This window comes from Leptodactylus fuscus, chromosome 8 (assembly GCF_031893055.1).
Source record: "Leptodactylus fuscus isolate aLepFus1 chromosome 8, aLepFus1.hap2, whole genome shotgun sequence".
NCBI lineage: Eukaryota > Metazoa > Chordata > Amphibia > Anura > Leptodactylidae > Leptodactylus > Leptodactylus fuscus.
The window spans coordinates 36324785-36345093 of record NC_134272.1 but is presented as its reverse complement, the minus strand read 5'-3'; the positions used below and the strand labels follow the sequence as shown (position 1 = coordinate 36345093).

Below are 20309 nucleotides of genomic sequence, written 5' to 3'. Positions count from 1 at the left end.
GGGTGTTTTGGTTGTCTGTCTGCCCCTTCCCTGAGCTTGAGAACTGTTTTTTTTTTTTTTTTTTCCTCCACTTGGAATTCAGCCTGGCTGAATATAGGGTATCTGCAGTGCTCCTATTAACCCCTTCCCAACAGAACAGGAGCACTGCAGATCCCCTATATTCAGTAGACCGGGCACTCTCAGACACAAGATACCTAATGTGTATGTATTTCAGAGTCATTTTCTACTTTTATATGTATTCTAGGGAAAGGAGGGATTTAGAACTTATTCATTTAATTTTCTTATTCTATTTTTCTAAAGCTTTTTTTTTCCCCCGCTACTTTATCCCATTCCCTGTTAACAGGAAAATGAGGGAGAAGGAGGGGGTAAAAAAAAATTAAAAAAAAAAATAAAATTACAACAGTCACGTGGTTAATATTGATAGATTGCCAGAACTCTGAAATATATAGTGGGAAGGAGGGGGGCCCAGGGGCAACAGGAGGGGAAGTGGGCCGACGGGGCACAAGGTCGGGGTCCATGGGCACACTGGTGTTGAACGGGCCCGCTTCGCCCACAAGGCAAAGGCGGGGGGGCTGGGGTGGCACACAAGGGGTGAGGGGGCCGTGGACGAAGTCACAGGTATAGCTAGTATAATCTATAGCAGGGGTCACCAACTTTTGGCACTCTAGCTGCTGTGGAACTCCAACTCCCAACATACTCCATTCAATTCCATGGGAGTTCCAAGAACAGCAGTTAGTATGCATGCTGGGAGTTGTAGTTTTACAACAGCAGTTTTACAACTGGAGTGCCGATGGTTACCTACCTTTGATCTATACAGTGTATTCTAAATGCCTAATAGATGCAGAACCCAGGGGAGGGCCCCACATCTATATGAAGTACAGGGTCCTGTTTTACGTTGAACTAGCCAGCTGCTATAAATTCCAAGATGACAATACCCCTTTCATACTGGGAGCTCTGCTCCCTTTCAGTTACTTTTTTTCCCAGCTTTCTGAATTCAGGAGTCAGCCGCTAAATGAGAAAGCGGCATCCAAAGTATTGTGGGCCCATGGGGGCAGGCAGAGCAGCGAGTCCGTGCAGTGTGCAGAACACCTTAGAAACTTAAAAACTGATATCCAGAGTGAATGAACTATTGGTTCTGGTTTGTTACATAACCCCAGAACATCCATTTTATTCGCAGTGAAATTAGTAGCAACAAAGTACTGTGTGTAGTTACAGCTTAGACAGTAAAAGTAATGCCTAGGCAAGAATTCCACCATAGGAAGCAAAACTGATAAGATGATATGCTAGTGACTCAAGAACAACAAGTAGAACAAGTGACACATTATTTCATATCTACCCTCTTATAATCACACCCAGACCAGGGTTGCAAATGACAATACCTTTGCCAAGCAAGATCTTCCTCTAAAAAAATGTTGCGACTAGACTTCCTTCCACCCACTGGAGTACGAGGTTCCCCAGGGTCCAAAAGAGACACTGAGCAAGAAGAGTCTGAGAGAGTATTCAAGTCTTCTCCAAATGTAGGGCCTTCAGTGGAATGTGCATAGTTTATAGCAATCTTGCAGCAATAGGTACAAGCCCGTAAATCACCTGGACACAAAGAAAAGCAGTATTTTACTTAAAAGGTTCACACTATTTTTTTGAGGTTTTGTATGACCTTTTCTGGATAGAACAACAAGGGAGTCCTGCTGATAAGCAAGCGCTGTGACCCCTTAACTGTTCACACAGCAGAGTCTTTCATGACAGTCGCACAATAGAATTACAGCCCGTCCTGCTCCATTTCTGAAATGAGGCTGGAATTACATGACTACTATGAATGCATGCAACGTAAACAGCGACGTGGCCCCCTGATATTAGACTCCCAATAACCCTACTGATAATCTATCCTGCTAATAGGTCTTCAACAAAAAGTGAACTGAAAAATCCTTTAAAGAGTAACTATCATGTCTATAAATGTATAATATAATACATATTAACAGAGGAAAATTCTCTCTTCTACCTGCTTACTGTTCAAGTCACTGGTCAGAACAGTCTATGAAGACAGGTTAGAGCGCGCGCACGCACACACACAGACCAGGTTACATAAAAATGTATGGAGAGCGGAGAGAAACCTATACAGATACATGCTACTGCAGACAATACCAGGTGTCTTGCAGTTTTAGGGTGCATTCACACTACGTAATCGCCAGCTTATTCTGAACGTAAAACACGTTCAGAATAAGCGGCGTATAAAGCAGTTCCATTCATTTCTATGGGAGCCGGCATACGAGCGCTCCCCATAGGAATGAATGGGCTGCTTTTTTCACTACGAGCACTCCCATTGAAGTGAATGGGATTTGCTGGCGTGTACGGCTAGCTCTGCTCATGCCGAGCCGTACACACAGCGCTTCCCATTCACTTCAATGGGAGTGCTCGTAGTGAAAAAAGCAGCCCATTCATTCCTATGGGGAGCGCTCGTATGCCGGCTCCCATAGAAATGAATGGAACTGCTTTATACGCCGCTTATTCTGAACGTGTTTTACGTTCAGAATAAGCAGGCGATAACGTAGTGTGAATGCACCCTTATAGCAGTTTTCCACCAGGATTTAGCTAAATTGAGTAGTAAAGGTGTGGCTCGCAGCAGGATACCAGGTTCTCTCAATACCTCAGCATCTCTTCCTCCTGACATTTATACCTATTCTGAGGAAAGGACAACCCATTTATTTTCTAACGCATACATTATTTAACACAATCATGTACTGGTAAATTAACCCCCTCAGTAGATATACCTGCCTACTCTATACAGTCTACCAGACATTTCTGCGGTGACTTATGCAAACCTGTATATCCCATGAATTTCCCAGGGATTTCTTGGTTGCAACAACGGCTGCAGAAAATCTGGCCACAAAGTCGACAATGATGCCTCCGTCGGAAAGTGGTGAATTTTTCATTGCAGTCATAGCACTCTTTACATTGGCTGTCAGGCATCCAATACTGCTTCAAGTCACTGTCCTGGTGAAGAAAGCAAGTAAGACACTTTGGTCATTTACCACGACTATTCAGCATAGTATTTTACTTGTGGAGTATCCATAGAGAGAGTCTATTATACCCCTTTAGTGGAGAATAAGCAGAAGGTTACCTGACTCTTTCCTTCCATAATCTCCCTTAGGCGCCTGACCACTGTGCTGAGACTGCGCAGCTGCACAGCCGTGCGAGGATCGTGACCCAGAGGTGGCTCTGGCTTTCTTCTGGTTTCTAAGACAAAGTCATGATTAAAAATAAGACTATTTGTTAATCATTTATTTTCTGCAATAAAGCTGGGTTTTCAGACAACTTCATCGATCCACTGTAATTACAAACAGTAGCAACCAAATTTAGAGATTTTCAGTGGGTACAAATATAGCGCAGTCTCAGACCCCAAGCCATACAACCTGAAGAAGAACCTTGAATGACAAGACTCCTTTCCATCACCCGTTTTGAAGAGTTGTATGATAAGTTATACATATTCTACAACATTTACAGCTAAGGGTGAATTCACAATGAGTAAACGCTAGCTTATTCTGAACGTAAAACACGTTCAGAATAAGCGGCGTCTAAAGCAGCTCCATTCATTTCTATGGGAGCGGGGATACAAGCGCTCCCCATAGAAATGAATGGTCTGCTTCTTTCACTCCGTGCAGTCCCATTGAAGTGAATGGGGAGTGCCGGCGTATACGGCAAGCTCTGCTCATGCCGGAGCGTACACGCCGGCACTCCCCATTCACTTCAATGGGACTGCACGGAGTGAAAGAAGCAGCCCATTCATTTCTATGGGGAGCGCTCGTATCCCCGCTCCCATAGAAATGAATGGAGCTGCTTTAGACGCCGCTTATTCTGAACGTGTTTTACGTTCAGAATAAGCTAGCGTTTACTCAGTGTGAATGCACCCTTCTCAAGGACTTGTACACACTATCATGGCATGTGAATGTCCCCAATGTAGTGGTCCAAAGCAAGGGGCCTAGCAATTGCTACCAAGACCCCAAGAAGGCCTCAAAGGTCCCTCTGCCACATAAAATATACTAAATGGCAAAAAGTAGGTAGGGGCTCAGTTAAAAAAAAATTTCATTAGGGTCCAGCAGCTTCAAGTTACACCATTGATCAAAAGATTAATACAGCAGACCTTGCAGAAAGCTCAGTTTGTGTGTCCCCTGAAGGTCTCATTTTTCATCATTAGAAGAACTTACGTTGTATCCCTCTCAGTCTCTAAATATGGTCAGAATAAGTTTTGGGGTCTCCATCTCCAATCTAGTAACCATAACTTGTAATAGGACTATCAACAAAGGCATACATTAATGAATATCTTCCTCTGGCAGAAAGAGCCATAGGTTCCCACACTAAACAAGCTCATCTATTAAGTTGTTTCCAGGAATATATTAACAATACATAAGGACGGCAAATTATAGCTATAGGTCAATAACAATAGCAGTTTGGCAACTAAGAGCTTTGAAAAGAATAGGTCACAGATACAGTTTATAAGTTTGGAGTGTTCATGGCTCACTCACCTCTTCATTACCCCTGCCCATTCTGACTATAGGTACTACAAAAACCTTTGCATACAATGCTGCCTGAAATCACTATCCTGAAGACTGAGGATATGCCCAGTAGCAATTTCTGTACCATAATGACTACTAGGAGTATGGTCGCTCTAGTATGCAACCTTTATGCACATTAAACTGACCTATGATTTAACCCCTTAATGGACTTGTGAACTACTAGGATTTAGGAAGGCAAAAAAAAAAAAATCTAAACCGCAAAATCACCATCTCATTAAGAGGTTACAGACTGCATATATCAACGAGCAAATGATACATTTGCCAAACTCATGGAGGCCAAAATTATCTTGGGATAAAGGTTGATCAGCTATGGTACTTTCCCCCCAGACAATCACTTACTAGTTGCATAGATATTACACACACTCATATCTGTAAGCAGCTCTCTATGGAAAAATGTGCTAAATGGAAAACTCAGCAGTCAGGGCCTTCCCCTTTAAGTCTGCTGGCTAGCTAAATAAACTTAGACCATTTCAGTTTTTAGCATACCTACTAGAAATGTGACTATGATAACAGTTTATCCATAAAGCATTCCTATGTGGTTTAATACTAATTAATATTAAACATATGAGAACTGGGAGGACATACTGGAGAGTCAATATGTATAGTTACCTACCTGAGCTAGTTGAGGACCTTCTTTCTCCAAGTAACTGCTTCTTGTATTGCACTGGAAACTTAACAGACTGTGATGTTGGGGAGTGATGTGGACTGGACCAGGTATTTCTTACAGCCTGGTCAACATGCCCAGGCTCTGACCTGTCGGCAGCAGATACCGTTCTGACCTCATCTGAAAAAATAGCAATAAAAAGTTATGGCACAACTATCATCCAAGTTAAAGAGAATCTCAGATAATGGCGGTCACCAATGGACTTGCTGAACTCCTAAGAGAAGAAGGACAGCGGGGAAACAGAGCTGTGGCAGAACTCTTCACAATTAATAGGGCAACTATACTTTATCAATACATGAAAGAGACCACAAGATTATCAAAAATGTTAACACCCAAAAAGAAGGAAAGGCAGCAAATAGCCTCCTCCTTTCCAAAAATATAAGGTGCAATACACACATTAATACCATGTCACACAAGGGGTGGAAAACAAATCAAAAGCCTAACATCAGTGACACCAAACACATAGTCTATGGGCACGATAACAGTTACCAGCCCTGACTCGCTCCACTCGTCTACATTTTTGGATTGCAAATTCTTATCATGGTGTCTATAGACTTTTTAATGTTTGACTTTCGGATGCCCGTTATCTCCCCACCCTTATGTGAAGTGGGATTACAGTGTGTGTATATGTTCAGATTGGAGGCTAGCTGCAACCTCATCCTTTCTTGTAAGGTTTTAGAACTGTGTGCTCCATTTCACAGGTTAATAAAGTTTACTTGCTAATCATGTCTTTTTGAGCTTTTGGTGCCCTTTAGTCGGTGCATAAACAAAAAAAACAAACAAAAAAAAATACTGTTGGGCAACAGGAAAAATGATCTCCCTATAGATAGTAAAATATTAGGAAGGTATTAAATGCCATGTCCCCCTTCACGACTACTTGTTATTGTCTTTATGTTCCAAGATCAGACTTTGCATTTCTGATAGTGTACTGGTATAAATCAGAAAATACAGAAAAAAAAAAAAAAAAAGTTTTAAAGAATTTATCCAAGGATACCAACAAAATGTATCTAAATGTATTTAATATCCTGACAAACTTTTTTTAAAACTTTTTTCCCCACACTCAAACTTGGCCGTTCTGAGTTCCAGTGATCAGGATTAATAGAATTACAGGTGTTTTTTTTTTTTTTTTCTTTATTATTAATTAAGAGGTAACCTTTCTGGTTTTATACTCTGTGAAAATCCTCCACCAATAGGTTTTTGTTTTTTTTTCCATTTAACCTTGATTGGAAACCTTATGGTTCATATGCATAATGAGTTGTTAGTGTACACACTACAAAATGAGTATTAAGCTAAAGGGGTATTTTATTTATTTATTTTTATGACAGTCCCCAGAATTAAAAATAAATAAATTTTATACTGCAGAGTTTAAAACTAGAGATTAGCAAGTAGTGAAATATTCGAGATTCGTTTCGAGTAGAGCCTCAATATTTGACTACTCAATCAAATATCAAATCCCATTATAGTCTACGGGGAAAAAATGCTCGTGTTTAGGAGGAGCACTGTGCAGTTAAAGTGCACGGACCCCATAGACGATAACGGGTCCGTATGCTTGCAGCGCACTGCCCAAATGAATTATTCGTGTGGGCAGTGCGCTGCAAGCACACAGACCCCATTATAGTCTATGGGGTCCGTGCATTTTAACTGCACAGAGCTTGCAGTTGCGCTGATATTTCCATTCCTGCGGACTCCTTCCGGATGTGAGGCAAGCGCTAATGTGAACCAGCCCCTACTCGTCCTACAGAACCAGCATTGATTGGCCGAATGCTATACACTGTAAAGGCTCGTCCTTGCTACTCGGGAGAGCTGGCAGTTATGTGGGAGCTGACTTTTTCTCATAGGAATGCATTGACCAGCGCTGATTGGCAGAATACTATACAGTGTACAGCCAATCAACACTGGTTCTGCCGGAGGTTCGTCTGTGACAAGGCGGAGTCTAAGATCGGACCATAATGGAGACTGCTGTGGTCCGATCTTAGACTCCACCTCCTCACAGATAAGCCTCCGGCAGAACCAGTGTTGATTAGCCAAATGTGGTACACTGTAAAGTATTCTGCCAATCAATGTTGGTCAATGCATTCCTATGAGAAAAGTCAGCTCCCGCATAACCGAAAGCTGCCAGCTCTCCTGACTAGCAAGGACAAACCTGCTGCAGAAACAGCGTTGACTTGCCGAATGCTATACACTGTATAGCATTCAACCAATCAACGCTGGTTCTGAATCAAATCTTTACTGCGAATAGCGAGTAGTATTTGAATGAGTACGAGTATTTCGAATACCATAGTATTCTATCGAATAACTACTCGCTCATCTCTATTTAAGACGCTTCCTGGTGAGGTTTTTGGAGCTGGTTAAGAATATTGGTCACATTTATAAAATAGGGAATTGAAACTTCTAGGAGGTTTTATAACAGAAATATAGATAGATTCATAGCAACGTAACACACGCCACCCAATGGCGTAATAACTCAGGGTTATAGGAAACACGCTAAGTAAACAAATATCACCTACCTAGAAACCAGTGCTAGATTCAATTATATTGTACAAAGAAAAAAACAAAAAGAAACCACTAGGAAAGGATATAAAGCGCACAAGAACACAACAGATGGGTGTGATGTTATGTAATTTTGTCCAAGAGAGAACATATACATGCAAACAGAACTGTGCATCAATACAATTGATGGGAGCCAGAGGACAAAGAGCCCATTGGGATTGGTGGGTGTGTTGGTAGCAAGCCCTGGGTGGTGTGTTCTACTGCATGTTAACATGTAACATACATGTTTAAAGTTTTCTTTGTATGGATACATGAATAAAATAAAAATAAAGCATAAGTGTTCAACATCTCATAATGAAATCTGCAAATTGGCACAGAGATCAGCAATATCAATTTGGATTAAGAAGCTCATTCATGCCCATTTCATGTCCTTCTGCATCGAATGTTAACTTGGTTAAACCAGTAAAACTTTTAATACCTTTATACAGTATAGCATGATGTATTCTTTCAGAGAAAAGGTTAGCAATGAAATCAACCACTGTGTACTGACATGTGAAGCTACAAAAGTGGACAATCTGTAGACACTGAAAGCCAGCAGCACTGCAGGATGCAACCAGGGAGGCAAATTGCAACTTCACCGCCAACTTGAGAGTTTTTGGACCCATGGTAGTCACTGGGTCCAGTGTTTACAGGTGACTCACGGGCAGCAGGGGAATTCAGTTTGTGACCCATGGTAAGGAGTATCCACATGCCAGTACATAGAAGTTAAAATCATTTCTAAAAGGTTATCACAATGAGGCCAACCCCTTGAAATAATAATTCAGGAGCTGAGGTTTCTCATACTTCACACTATTACTTTTTCCTAGTTTTTTTTTTTTGTTTGTTTGTTTTTAATTAATGCAGTAGACTTTCTTATTATCTCTTGATATAAGCAGCTTGGACAGTCTGCTGTGTTCTCTCATGACCAAAGTGGACACCTTTGTATGGTACATAATCTTCAGTGCACGTTACACCATTCATTTCACTTTGGCCATTTTTTTAACCCAAGAATTCTGCTATGAAGGAAATAAAAACGTATTACTTTCTTTATTAAAGAAATCATCCAGGATTGGGGGAATTTTATGACCTATCCAAATGATAGGTCTAAATACCGGACCAAATTGGGGAGGGGGGGGGGTCAACAGGTGGCTCTTGTACCAATAAGCTGAATGGGGCCACTTCCTCCACCTGTACTTTACGCAACATGGGGCAAAAAGCAGTTGGCTCTGTGCCCTATATAGTGGCCGGGCATAATTACCGCAATCCTTTGAAGTGGCCCATGCAGATGAGCAGTATGGGGTCCCCAACGATCAGATATTTATAGCCTATACCGAGAATAGACCATAAAAACCAAAATCCTAGACAAAACCTTCAAACAAAATCTGTCATGCTGAATCATGAGCTTAGTTTATGCATGCATAAACTATTTGCTTATATTCATGCTCATTGCAAGCTTTAGCAGTGTTCATCATAAGACAAAAATTACACTTTACAGTGTGGATGCAGTTTTTTCTGTCTTTTTTTAAAATCCCAAACATTTCACATACAGAGATAGGTATTAACCCCAAAATACCTTTGTTAAAACGAAAAAGATTCACAAATGAACTGTAGGCAGACTTAAAAGGCGGATCATCTTGATCTGGGGTCAAAGGTTTAAAATGAGTAAGATGGGACGGACTACTTGGAGACCTGGGCAGCTCGCTGGCAGATTCCAGTGTAGGAGAGGACTTGTCATCTGTGGCCATCTCATGAGACCTTAGAGGAAACAAGAAGAATCCAATAAATAGACATGCTATTGTTGCTGTAAATATATTTAACATGAGAGCATGGATTATTATTATTATTCACTTTCCCCAGCCTTCAGAGAAAACAGTTTTTCCTAGACAACCACTTTAGCCAGCCATATACATTGAGGCTATGGCAACTGGCATACCAATCGGCATTGTAATACAGAGAACTGATAGACATTGTCACCAGGAACCTGCCACAGCTAGAAAGGTGATGCGGTTTTTGGAGGGGGGGGGGGGGGGAACAAAACAACCACATTTTTCTATTTCTGGACATCACATTAAAGGGGCTCTATCACTGGGAAAAGTCATTTTTAACTAATCACATCCTTGCATAGCCTTTAGAAAGTCTATTCCACACTTACCTTTATTATGTAAATTGCCTCAGTGGTTTCTGAATAACTCAGTTTTTATTGATATGCTAATGAGCTTCCAGCCAGCACAGGAAGTTCCCAGAAGCACTCGTCTCTGCTATTATCTCCTATGTGTGTGCACAAACAGGAAGCCGAGTCAGCAGCAGCCTGTGCCGAGTGCACTCATAGGAAACAATAGCAAAGAGGGTGCACGATGCATCGTGCACCAGTCTAATTAGCATATGAATAAAAATGGACTTATTTAGAAGCCACTGAGGCAATCTACATACTAACGGTAGGTGTGGAATAGTATTTGTAAAGGCTATGCAAGGATGTGAGTAGTTAAAAATGAATTTTCCCAATGATAGAGCCCCTTTTGGAACCAGCTACCTTATAACTACATCTAGGAAAAAAAAACCACAATCATACTTTCCCTGTTCCAAAACGTCTCAGATGCCAAACAGAAAACCTTGTGCATAACGTTATGAATTATTCCTGTCCAAGAATGAACACTGGACATACTTTATCCTGCTTGTGTCCCACATGACAGTTACAAAACAAAAGGGAAACAGCAGAGCCCATACAAGGCCTCTAAGCTGTATCCCATGGAAGGGAAGCACGGCAGGAAGTTTGCTGTAAGGCAGTAAAGCATGTGATCAACTGATCTGATCAACTCCAACACATAACAGCTGACCATGAACTGGGCAGTCCCGACAGAGATAGACTGACTTGGCTATAAATCACGACAATGTAGTTGAATTGCCACAAAAACCTACAAACTTTAAAACTTAATATTAAATATTATTCATGCTTGTATAGTGTTAACATATTCTGTAGCACTTTACAGATGTTTTTATCACTCACAATCCCAGGTAGGGATTACAATGTAGATTCCCTATTAGTATTCTCTACTCCCCTTCACAGATGGTTCTAGCCATGTAAATGGATACGTCATCAGTAGAGATGAGCGAACAGTGTTCTATCGAACACATGTTCGATCGGATATCAGGGTGTTTGCCATGTTCGAATCGAACACCGCGTGGTAAAGTGCGCCAAAATTCGATTCCCCTCCCACCTTCCCTGGCGCCTTTTTTGCACCAATAACAGCGCAGGGGAGGTGGGACAGGAACTACGACACCGGGGGCATTGAAAAAAATTGGAAAAAGTCATTGGCTGCCGAAATCAGGTGACCTCCATTTTAGACGAATAGTGGATTTCAAATCCAGGTCATATGAGAATGTGAACTTTGTGACTATGAGACAGGGATAGCTGTACAGGCAGGGATAGCTAGGGATAACCTTTATTTAGGGGGGAATATTATTAAAAATAACTTTTTGGGGCTCTATCGGGTGTGTAATTGTGATTTTTGTGAGATACTTTTTCCCATAGGGATGCATTGGCCAGCGCTGATTGGCCGAATTCCGTACTCTGGCCAATCAGTGCTGGCCAATGCATTCTATTAGCTTGATGAAGCAGAGTGTGCACAAGGGTTCAAGCGCACCCTCGGCTCTGATGTAGCAGAGCCGAGGCTGCACAAGGGTTCAAGCGCACCCTCGGCTCTGATGTAGGAGAGCCGAGGGTGCACTTGAACCCTTGTGCAGCCTCGGCTCTGCTACATCAGAGCCGAGGGTGCGCTTGAACCCTTGTGCACACTCTGCTTCATCAAGCTAATAGAATGCATTGGCCAGCGCTGATTGGCCAATGCATTCTATTAGCCCGATGAAGTAGAGCTGAATGTGTGTGCTAAGCACACACATTCAGCTCTACTTCATCGGGCTAATAGAATGCATTGGCCAGCGCTGATTGGCCAGAGTACGGAATTCGGCCAATCAGCGCTGGCTCTGCTGGAGGAGGCGGAGTCTAAGATCGCTCCACACCAGTCTCCATTCAGGTCCGACCTTAGACTCCGCCTCCTCCAGCAGAGCCAGCGCTGATTGGCCGAATTCCGTACTCTGGCCAATCAGCACTGGCTAATGCATTGTATTGGCGTGATGAAGCAGTGCTGAATGTGTGTGCTTAGCACACACATTCAGCTCTACTTCATCGGGCTAATAGAATGCATTGGCCAATCAGCGCTGGCCAATGCATTCTATTAGCGTGAACGGAGTTTGCACAGGGGTTCTAGTGCACCCTCGGCTCTGCTACATCAGATTGCTACATCTGATGTAGCAGTGCCGAGTGTGCATCAGATGTGTAGTTGAGCAAAACTGACTCAGCACTGCTAAGTCTCTGCATTCGCATAGGAATGCATTGGCCAGCCTTCGGCCAATCAGCGCTGGCTCTGCCGGAGGAGGCGGAGTCTAAGGTCGGACCTGAATGGAGACTGGTGTGGAGCGATAGACTCCGCCTCCTCCAGCAGAGCCAGCGCTGATTGGTCGAGTTCCGTACTCTGGCCAATCAGCACTGGCCAATGCATTTCTATGGGGAAAGTTAGCTTGCGAAAATCGCAAACTGACAGGGATTTCCATGAAATAAAGTGACTTTTATGCCCCCAGACATGCTTCCCCTGCTGTCCCAGTGTCATTCCAGGGTGTTGGTATCATTTCCTGGGGTGTCATAGTGGACTTGGTGACCCTCCAGACACGAATTTGGGTTTCCCCCTTAACGAGTTTATGTTCCCCATAGACTATAATGGGGTTCGAAACCCATTCGAACACTCGAACAGTGAGCGGCTGTTCGAAACGAATTTCGAACCTCGAACATTTTAGTGTTCGCTCATCTCTAGTCATCAGTATTCAAATCTGCTGGGTCCTGGACAACCTCTGGATGTTTTCTAGCATAAATGCATCCAAGAACATGGTGGTCAAACTGAAATTCATAGATGTTTTCTATCACATGCTTGTGTGATCTAAAAAGCTGGCGTGGCTGCAGAGACTTTTTCCACTAACTTGATAATCCCCTCTAGATAATTTATTTTTTTTAATATAATCTATGTAGCCCACAAGGGAATTAAGCAACCTATTGAATAACTGACTTCAGTACTCTAGACCACCATGGATGATGGCATTAACCACTTCTCTACATTACACCAATAGACATATTGTAATCAAAGGGGACCCGAGTTTTCATGAAAAGTTGAACTATTGCTGAGCAGTCTGTTCTAGGACTGTAAAAGCCTTTACACATGGCTTCCTAGTAGTTTTCCTACTGCTAATAAAATTACTGCTAAGAATCAAACCAACACTAGGGTCACACCAGCGTTTAGGTTTCGGTCCTTTGGGCCTGCCTGAGAGAAGTTCAGCTTGTAGGACTTCTATCCTTGTAATTTGAATGGAATGGTGGATGGACATTTTGCATTTGTGTCTCAAGTATGGGGCATGTACAGTAAAGAGCAGTCTTACCCCCCCTCCCCAATCCATTGCTGATAATGTTCAAACAAATATAGCCCAAGTGACCATAATATAGGAGATCTAAGAACATTGGACTATAAATACAACCCTTATAACCTAAATAGACCATCTGACGCCTCCATGTAGAAGACTATTGGTGATATTTTTAAAGGGAGTCTGCCACCAGGAAACCAGCCACAGTGCATTGTAGTGAACACTATGTTGAGTACTATACTAGATAGTCAACTACAGGGTGGCCATAAAATAACCTCAGTGATTTCTGGTTGTGGAGACACTTGAAGGAGCGTGTTTATCGGGGGAATGTTGAAACCCTGCCTGACCTCAAAGACCGAATCACGTTGGAAGTGCGCAGCATCTCACCAGAGATGTTACACCCAAGCGTCGAGCACGTTCTGCATAGGATGACCATGCTTACCATGCATGATGGCGGCCACATTGAACAGTCATGCTAGTCGATGGTCCAAATGGGACATCCCCAAGTATCGACAGACGGGTTTTACGCCGCATTATCCCCTGGTGGGAAATTTTGGTATTAATTTTTTTTCTTTCCGTTTCCCCATGCCTTGATTAACACACACAAATTTTCAGGCAATTCTGTCCAGTGGGTCAGCCTGCACACAACTCCAAAGACCTGAGGTTATATTATGGCCACCCTGTAGTTCATCATTTACTTGAAAAATACATATGCAAATAAGTCTCCAAGAGCTCTGTATTCAAGTCTGAAAACATGAGTCTCCAACACACCCCATTGCAGCCTTATTTGGACATGTATAAAAAAAAAAAAAAACAATTTTCAAGGAAACGATGCATCTATTTACTAAACTGGCTATGCAGGAAGTTATATTTGGTTTGTAAAATACAGAATTGCTTAAAAGGTGTTGCCCAGATAGGATTTTATGGCCCATCTTTGAGCACTAAAAACTGGGACACGAAAGCTGAAAAACAGATGTATATTTGTAATCTATACAATCACCTCTACAAGGTATTAGATTTATAACCACCTTACACGTGACAGGCTCCCTTCAAAAGGGAGTGTGTCAGTGGACCGGAGGTTTAGTGTCCCAAACAGTCCAGTTGTAAAGTTTTCCATGCCAGTACTGGGTAAAAAAAAACAAAAAACAAAAAAAAAAAAAAAAACAACAACACATGTATGCTTACCCAGTGTCTTTACTCCTGCCAACTGTTCAATGAAGCTAGGGAAAGTATACATTGACTACACTGCACATGCGCTAGAATTCAGAACAACTGTGCAGGAACCAGAAGCACCAGAGAAGAGACAGATGAAACTAATCTGGCTTATGTCTAGGGAAGTATAAAGGGTTTTCTGTTTGTTGTTTTTTTTCCTATAAGGATCTGTGGTTGATTTACAGTCCCAAATCTCCTCGACAAGTTCCCTTTAAGTAGATTTTTGCATTGTTGATGTTAGACCACACTATACATTCAGTTTCTGTCTACACCATTGCATTAAAGGTTCCAGATTCAACCTCTCAGTCTATTATTGAAGCAAATACCTGAACTCCAGAATATTTGATCATAGTAGCAGACCTCAGCAGAGTAACCTCCGTAGCCACAGCAGTCTGGGGTTGATGTAAAGGCATGAGCTTGGACTTGGTTATGGTTAATCTAGAGAATGTTCCATAGTCCTGAATACTAGATATTCGAGTATCAGCCAAAAATGAAAATGTGTCATCCATACGGAGGGCATTCATTACTTCCAGTTCCCTTTAGGCCATAAATATCAGAGTGGTGGATGGCCGACAGCCGGGCCCCACACAGCGGCTTCCGATGCTTGTACTGTACACAGAAAGAAGTCAGAAACAGGCTCCTTCTTTCTGCATCACAGCTAATGAAAGTGATGGTGGTTGTATTGTGACCCACAAGTTACAGTGGCAAACACAAATTTCTGGTGACTGCGATGTCACAACTTGCTGGGGCTCAGAAGAGGTGATCGAATACAACAAACAGTGTTACTCACCTTCCCTGGACTCCAGTGCTGGTCCCCATTCAGTTTTGTTCTTATGCCTGACGTCACATGGGTTATATTGGTGTCATGACGCTGACGTGACCACTGATGCCCAATCAGACGTCTCCAAGACTGGCATTGGAGCCCAGGAGATGAGAGTTATGCTTATGTTGTTTGCTTACTTAACCTGGGGGTCTAAAGAGATCCCAGAGTGTAATAATATCTCATGAATGGCAAACCACTAAAACTTTGGGTTTGGCTGAACCAGAAACTTTGGGCAGATTCATAGGGACCACTATATATATCTCAAAACACACAACACAGTCAACTGTCACTGTCACTCTGATATCTGCCTCCACAGCACATGCAGTTGCACACCTTCCCCCTGAAGCCCTGCACCTCACATGACCACTTCAATCAGCATCCTCAACGTTTGATAGAGAGGGATCAGCTGTCACCAACCAAGAGGAAGATGAGACCCCACAGACTGTTATACCCCAAATCACCCACCCCACCACTCTCCCCCCCCCCAACCCCCACTTTACTAGCTTTGACAATGCCAAATATCTATTCAGACGTGCCAATAAAGCTTGTTTGATTCTTGATTGGTAATGTCACCAGTCCCAGTCCAGCAATCAATGGAATTGGATTCAGTGGTCACGTGAGGTGCAGGGCTTCCGGGGGACTGATGAATGGGGAGTGCCTGAATGGGCATTGGTGGCAGATGGTGGAGTGCTGGGGATAGGAGAGTAAGTTTTCTTTTGTTTTGTTCTTTTTTGTTACACCTGCCCAGGACCTCCCTCCCCATTGGAATCTGTTCAATTCCTGGACAACCCCTTTAAGTAGAGCACTGAGGCTGGATGTAGGTCTCTGGCTTATTTCAATCACTGTTGACTCGGCTGGGGACTCAGTGACAGATCTCATTCAGAAGACTTCAGTGCTACATGGTAGCAGAAAAGCTAGAATCAATATTGGCTACACTGTCAAGTGATGTACATGCCCCTGCCAATCATACCTCTCCATCTATACCCATACCATCAAGTGATGTTCATGCTCCTACCCGTCACCCCTCTCCATCTATACCCATAGTACCACATGATATTCATGCTCCTGCCAGTCACCCCTCTCCATCTATACCTATAGTATCACATGATATTCATGCCCCTGCCAGTCACCCCTCTCCATCTATACCTATAGTACCACATGATATTCATGCCCCTGCCAGTCACCCCTCTCCATCTATACCCATAGTACCACATGATGTTCATGCCCCTGCCAATCATACCTCTCCATCTATACCCATACCATCAAGTGATGTTCATGCTCCTACCCGTCACCCCTCTCCATCTATACCCATAGTACCACATGATATTCATACCCGTCACCCCTCTCCATCTATACCCATAGTATCACATGATGTTCATGCCCCTGCCAGTTACCCATCTCCATCTATACCCATAGTACCACATGATGCTCGTGCCCCTGTAAGCCACACTATAGCAGTATTAATGTATTACCAACAAGACCGTGCAGTATTACAGAGGGACAGTCACCAGACGTCAAATGTCTGGAAAAAGTTCACTTCCCCAGGCAAAACCTTCCATAACTGGCCTCATTCCACAAAACACAAGGCTCATGACCCTGCTAGAGCCGGTACCGAGCAGCCAAGTCTACTCGGCAACATGTCACTGTGTGTTTACAAGGGTAGAGTATGCGGGAGGCCCCAGCAAGGTTACCTGGTCTGTATAGTGAGAGGGCGCTTCGTGCTACATGCAGGTGCCCGGCACTACTAGTCAGCGGCGGGTGCTGAGGCTGCCCACTGCTCCTCCTGTATGGGCTGTGGAGAATGTGAAGGCAGCGGCTCTGCTACTCCTCGTTGCTTCCTGTTCCCTGCGAGCAGATCAGCTGAGCTCTGTCCCAGCCAGGCAGTAGTAATAGAAGCCGCAGCAGGAAATGCAATCTATGGCCGAACAATGGATCGGAGCGCTCTAAAAGACTTGCTTGAGGAGACGCGGCACATAAGAAGTGATGTGTCAGTCATTCCAGGATTTAGCTTGTAGCGGTGAGGTCAGCTGACACAGCTCACATGGACGAAATCACTTCTCTGGAAATTCAGCATTACCATATACAATGGCACTTCACATTACAAGCAGAGCAGTCTCTAGGGAATATTAGTGGTTGGCCAAACAGTACAATAGAAAGTATAAGACTCTATATACAGGTGAGCGGGAAAACCTACCAGGGGGTGAGGTAAAAGGAACAAAACTTATCAGCAAAAAGCAGTGTGTGAACCCAGCCCAAAAACTGCACTTGGCTTAGGTTGCAGTAATGAGTGACACATTAGTACTATGCCAATAAAGCAGAGATGTTCAATGAATAGCCGATACCCTGCAGGGGAAATGCATAGTAACCTATACTGTATTATTATTATTGTTTATATAGCACTATTAATTCCATGGTACTTCTCGGTACTATAATATGCACACAGGTCTTCAGTAAGACTGGCTTCACATGGTGCATTTTTGAAAAACGCCAGTTTTTCAGCAAAAACACTCTGTATGAATACAGTTTAAAAAGCTTTGTGTAAATTCTGCCTTATTAGCTGCACAGTTTTGCAAATCTACCTGTAGAAACTGTGTAGTTAGTAACAAGCTGAGCTGTCAGCCCAGATGGGTGTGTGGCCAGTGCTGATTCATGTCACAGCACCCACAGTGCTTTTTTACTCAGAGACAAATGTATACAATCACTACGCTATATAACCAGTCACAGCAACATTGACCTCACTCTATATACTGGTCAGATACCGGTTCTACACACACAGTCTGCACAGTATTATTTAAGTACCCCAAAGCAGACCCCCAAAGTTATTTAGACACCAGACCCATGCAGAGGTTTTCCCTGTAACATAACCATATTTAAATTTTGTTTAAATTTTGTAAAGATTTTCTCTAACCTTCTTAGGCCCAATTCACATTTGCATTCGGTATTCTGTTTGGGGAGTCCATTTGGGGATCCTCCGAACGGATGCTGAACGCTTTAAGGTTAAGGCCCCATGGGAAAGAACCGCTGTGTGATCGCATTGCGGTTCTTTCTGCAGCGCTTTGAAGAGAAAGTTCACGGAGTTTTCCTCTGCAGACTTTCTTTTCCCATTATATCTACAGTAAAGCCGCCGGCGTTTCCGTAGATATAATTGACATGCTGCGATTTGCAAAGCCGTAACGGCTTTGCAAATCGCAGCGTGTCTGCACTGCTTTTTTTTTCTCAATGTGGGCATGGGATTCGCATGAATCCCATCCCCTTTGCTTGCACTGTAAAACGCCGCGATTTTTCCCGCAGCATTCCTGCTGCGGGCAAATCATGCCGTTTACGTCCCGTGGGGCCCAGCCTAAAAAGCGGTTAGCTAAGAAACCACACAAACCCCATACACTATAATGGGGTCCGTGTGTTTTCCACACGGTGTCCGTACAAATCATACGGAGAGCTAAGTGTTGCTTGCAGATTTGCAGCATCCCAGAGTGCTCCTGCTTCATGTGTTTGTCTATTGTGCCCCTGGGTTCTGTTGGTCTGTCCCATCCTTTATGTTATATGTCATTGTGTGCATCTATTGCTCTTTGTTATTCCCCCCTTCACTGTTCAAACTCTTGGCTTGGTGCAGCCCTGGCCAATCACCGGCCGCTGGGCGGGGCTGTAGGAGACCTGTCCGACCCTTGTACCAGAGTTCCGTTAGTTCCAGTCTAGACTTTATACAGTTCAGAGTGCAGAGTATTCCTGTACCCCAGCAACTGGACTCTGGGCCAACAATCAGCTAGTACAGCCTTTCTGCCACAGGCTCGTCTAGAGACAGCCCTGTGTCAAGGGAACAGTTTTCCTGGACTTTTGCCATCCATGCAGGAGGAACAACGGAAGACTCTGACTAGTGGAACCTATTCGGGTCTAGTATACAGGTACGCAGATCCCTGTCAGAACTCCCTGTTCCATCACTGGCCTTAACATCCCTGGTTGGGAGTGGCATGAGAGGAGGAGGAGTTGCGGACTTATTTGTGGAGCCTATTGGGCCCAGTTCACATCTGCGTTGGGTAATCCATTTGGGTATTCTGCATGGGAACCCCCTAAACAGAATACCAAACGCATTGGCAAGCGGTGAGCAGTGAAAGCATATGGACCCCATAGGCTATAATGGGGTCCATGTGTTTTCCGCACAGTGTCTGCACAAGTCATGCAGACAGGAAAGTAGATCATGAAGTACTTCTCTCTCCGCATGTTCCATGGAGATACCGCACGGAAAGCACATGGACCCCATTATAGTCTATGGGTTTCGTGTGCTGTCATAAGTACACCACTTGCCAATGTGTTCGGGAATCCATTCGGGTGGACCCCATGCGGACACCCCGAACGGATTACGGAATACAGATGTGAACTAGTGTACTACTACCCCTACTACTGCTATCTTTCAACTGCTGTTGTGCTAGTTCCCGGCAAGTAAATAAACTGTTACCTGTTTTCACTGCATCACCATCAGGCCCCTTCTGAACACCACCACACTGGCTCAGAGAGGAGAGGTCCCCTCTCCAACTAGAAGTGCCCTGGGGGAATACTACTACAACCATCACCATCCAGTAGGGCTGCAGGACCCCCGACTGTGTCCGGCCCTGGAGTGGGATTGGGGTGCATGTGAAATGTCCTCGGCCTAGCAGGTGGCACAGCCTACTCCACTGCTACTCCCATCCTCGGCTCCTCCACTGGGCTTTGGCAGATGTGAACCATGTCTAAGTGGTGACAGTCTTTGGGGCACAATTATTAAGCTAATGGTGCCTTTTTCATGTAAATTGCACCTTTTTGTGGTCTTTTTCTGCCCTGTGCTTAATTTCTGAAGCATTTGTGCCAGTTTACAGATGTTTTGCTGCCCTTGACACTTTAGATTTTTTTACCTAAATGGAGTTCCTTTTTATGCTGTATTTATGACTTGTGTCTTTTTAAAAATGGGTAAAAATGGCATAAATGCACCGCAGTCCATGAGCCCATCAGGTCCGAAAGAATTAAAAAGGGACAAACGGCTCCCGGAAAAAAAGAACTGACCGGCCATCCCATTGATTTC

General features: G+C 43.6%; 1 protein-coding gene across 1 annotated transcript in view; it reads right to left on the bottom strand.

The window, feature by feature from the left end:
• The window catches only part of PIKFYVE (phosphoinositide kinase, FYVE-type zinc finger containing), a 123596-nt gene extending 106582 nt beyond the window's left edge, over positions 1–17014 (bottom strand). The window contains exons 1-6 of the mRNA XM_075284849.1: positions 16951–17014; positions 9335–9516; positions 5182–5352; positions 3116–3231; positions 2817–2988; positions 1380–1587 (exon numbers count right to left, since the gene is read on the bottom strand). Coding sequence (XP_075140950.1) covers positions 1380–1587; positions 2817–2988; positions 3116–3231; positions 5182–5352; positions 9335–9506 — 839 coding nt within the window. The 5' untranslated portion in view covers positions 9507–9516; positions 16951–17014. The remainder of the gene's footprint in view (positions 1–1379; positions 1588–2816; positions 2989–3115; positions 3232–5181; positions 5353–9334; positions 9517–16950) is intronic.
• Positions 17015–20309: the final 3295 nt, after the last annotated feature.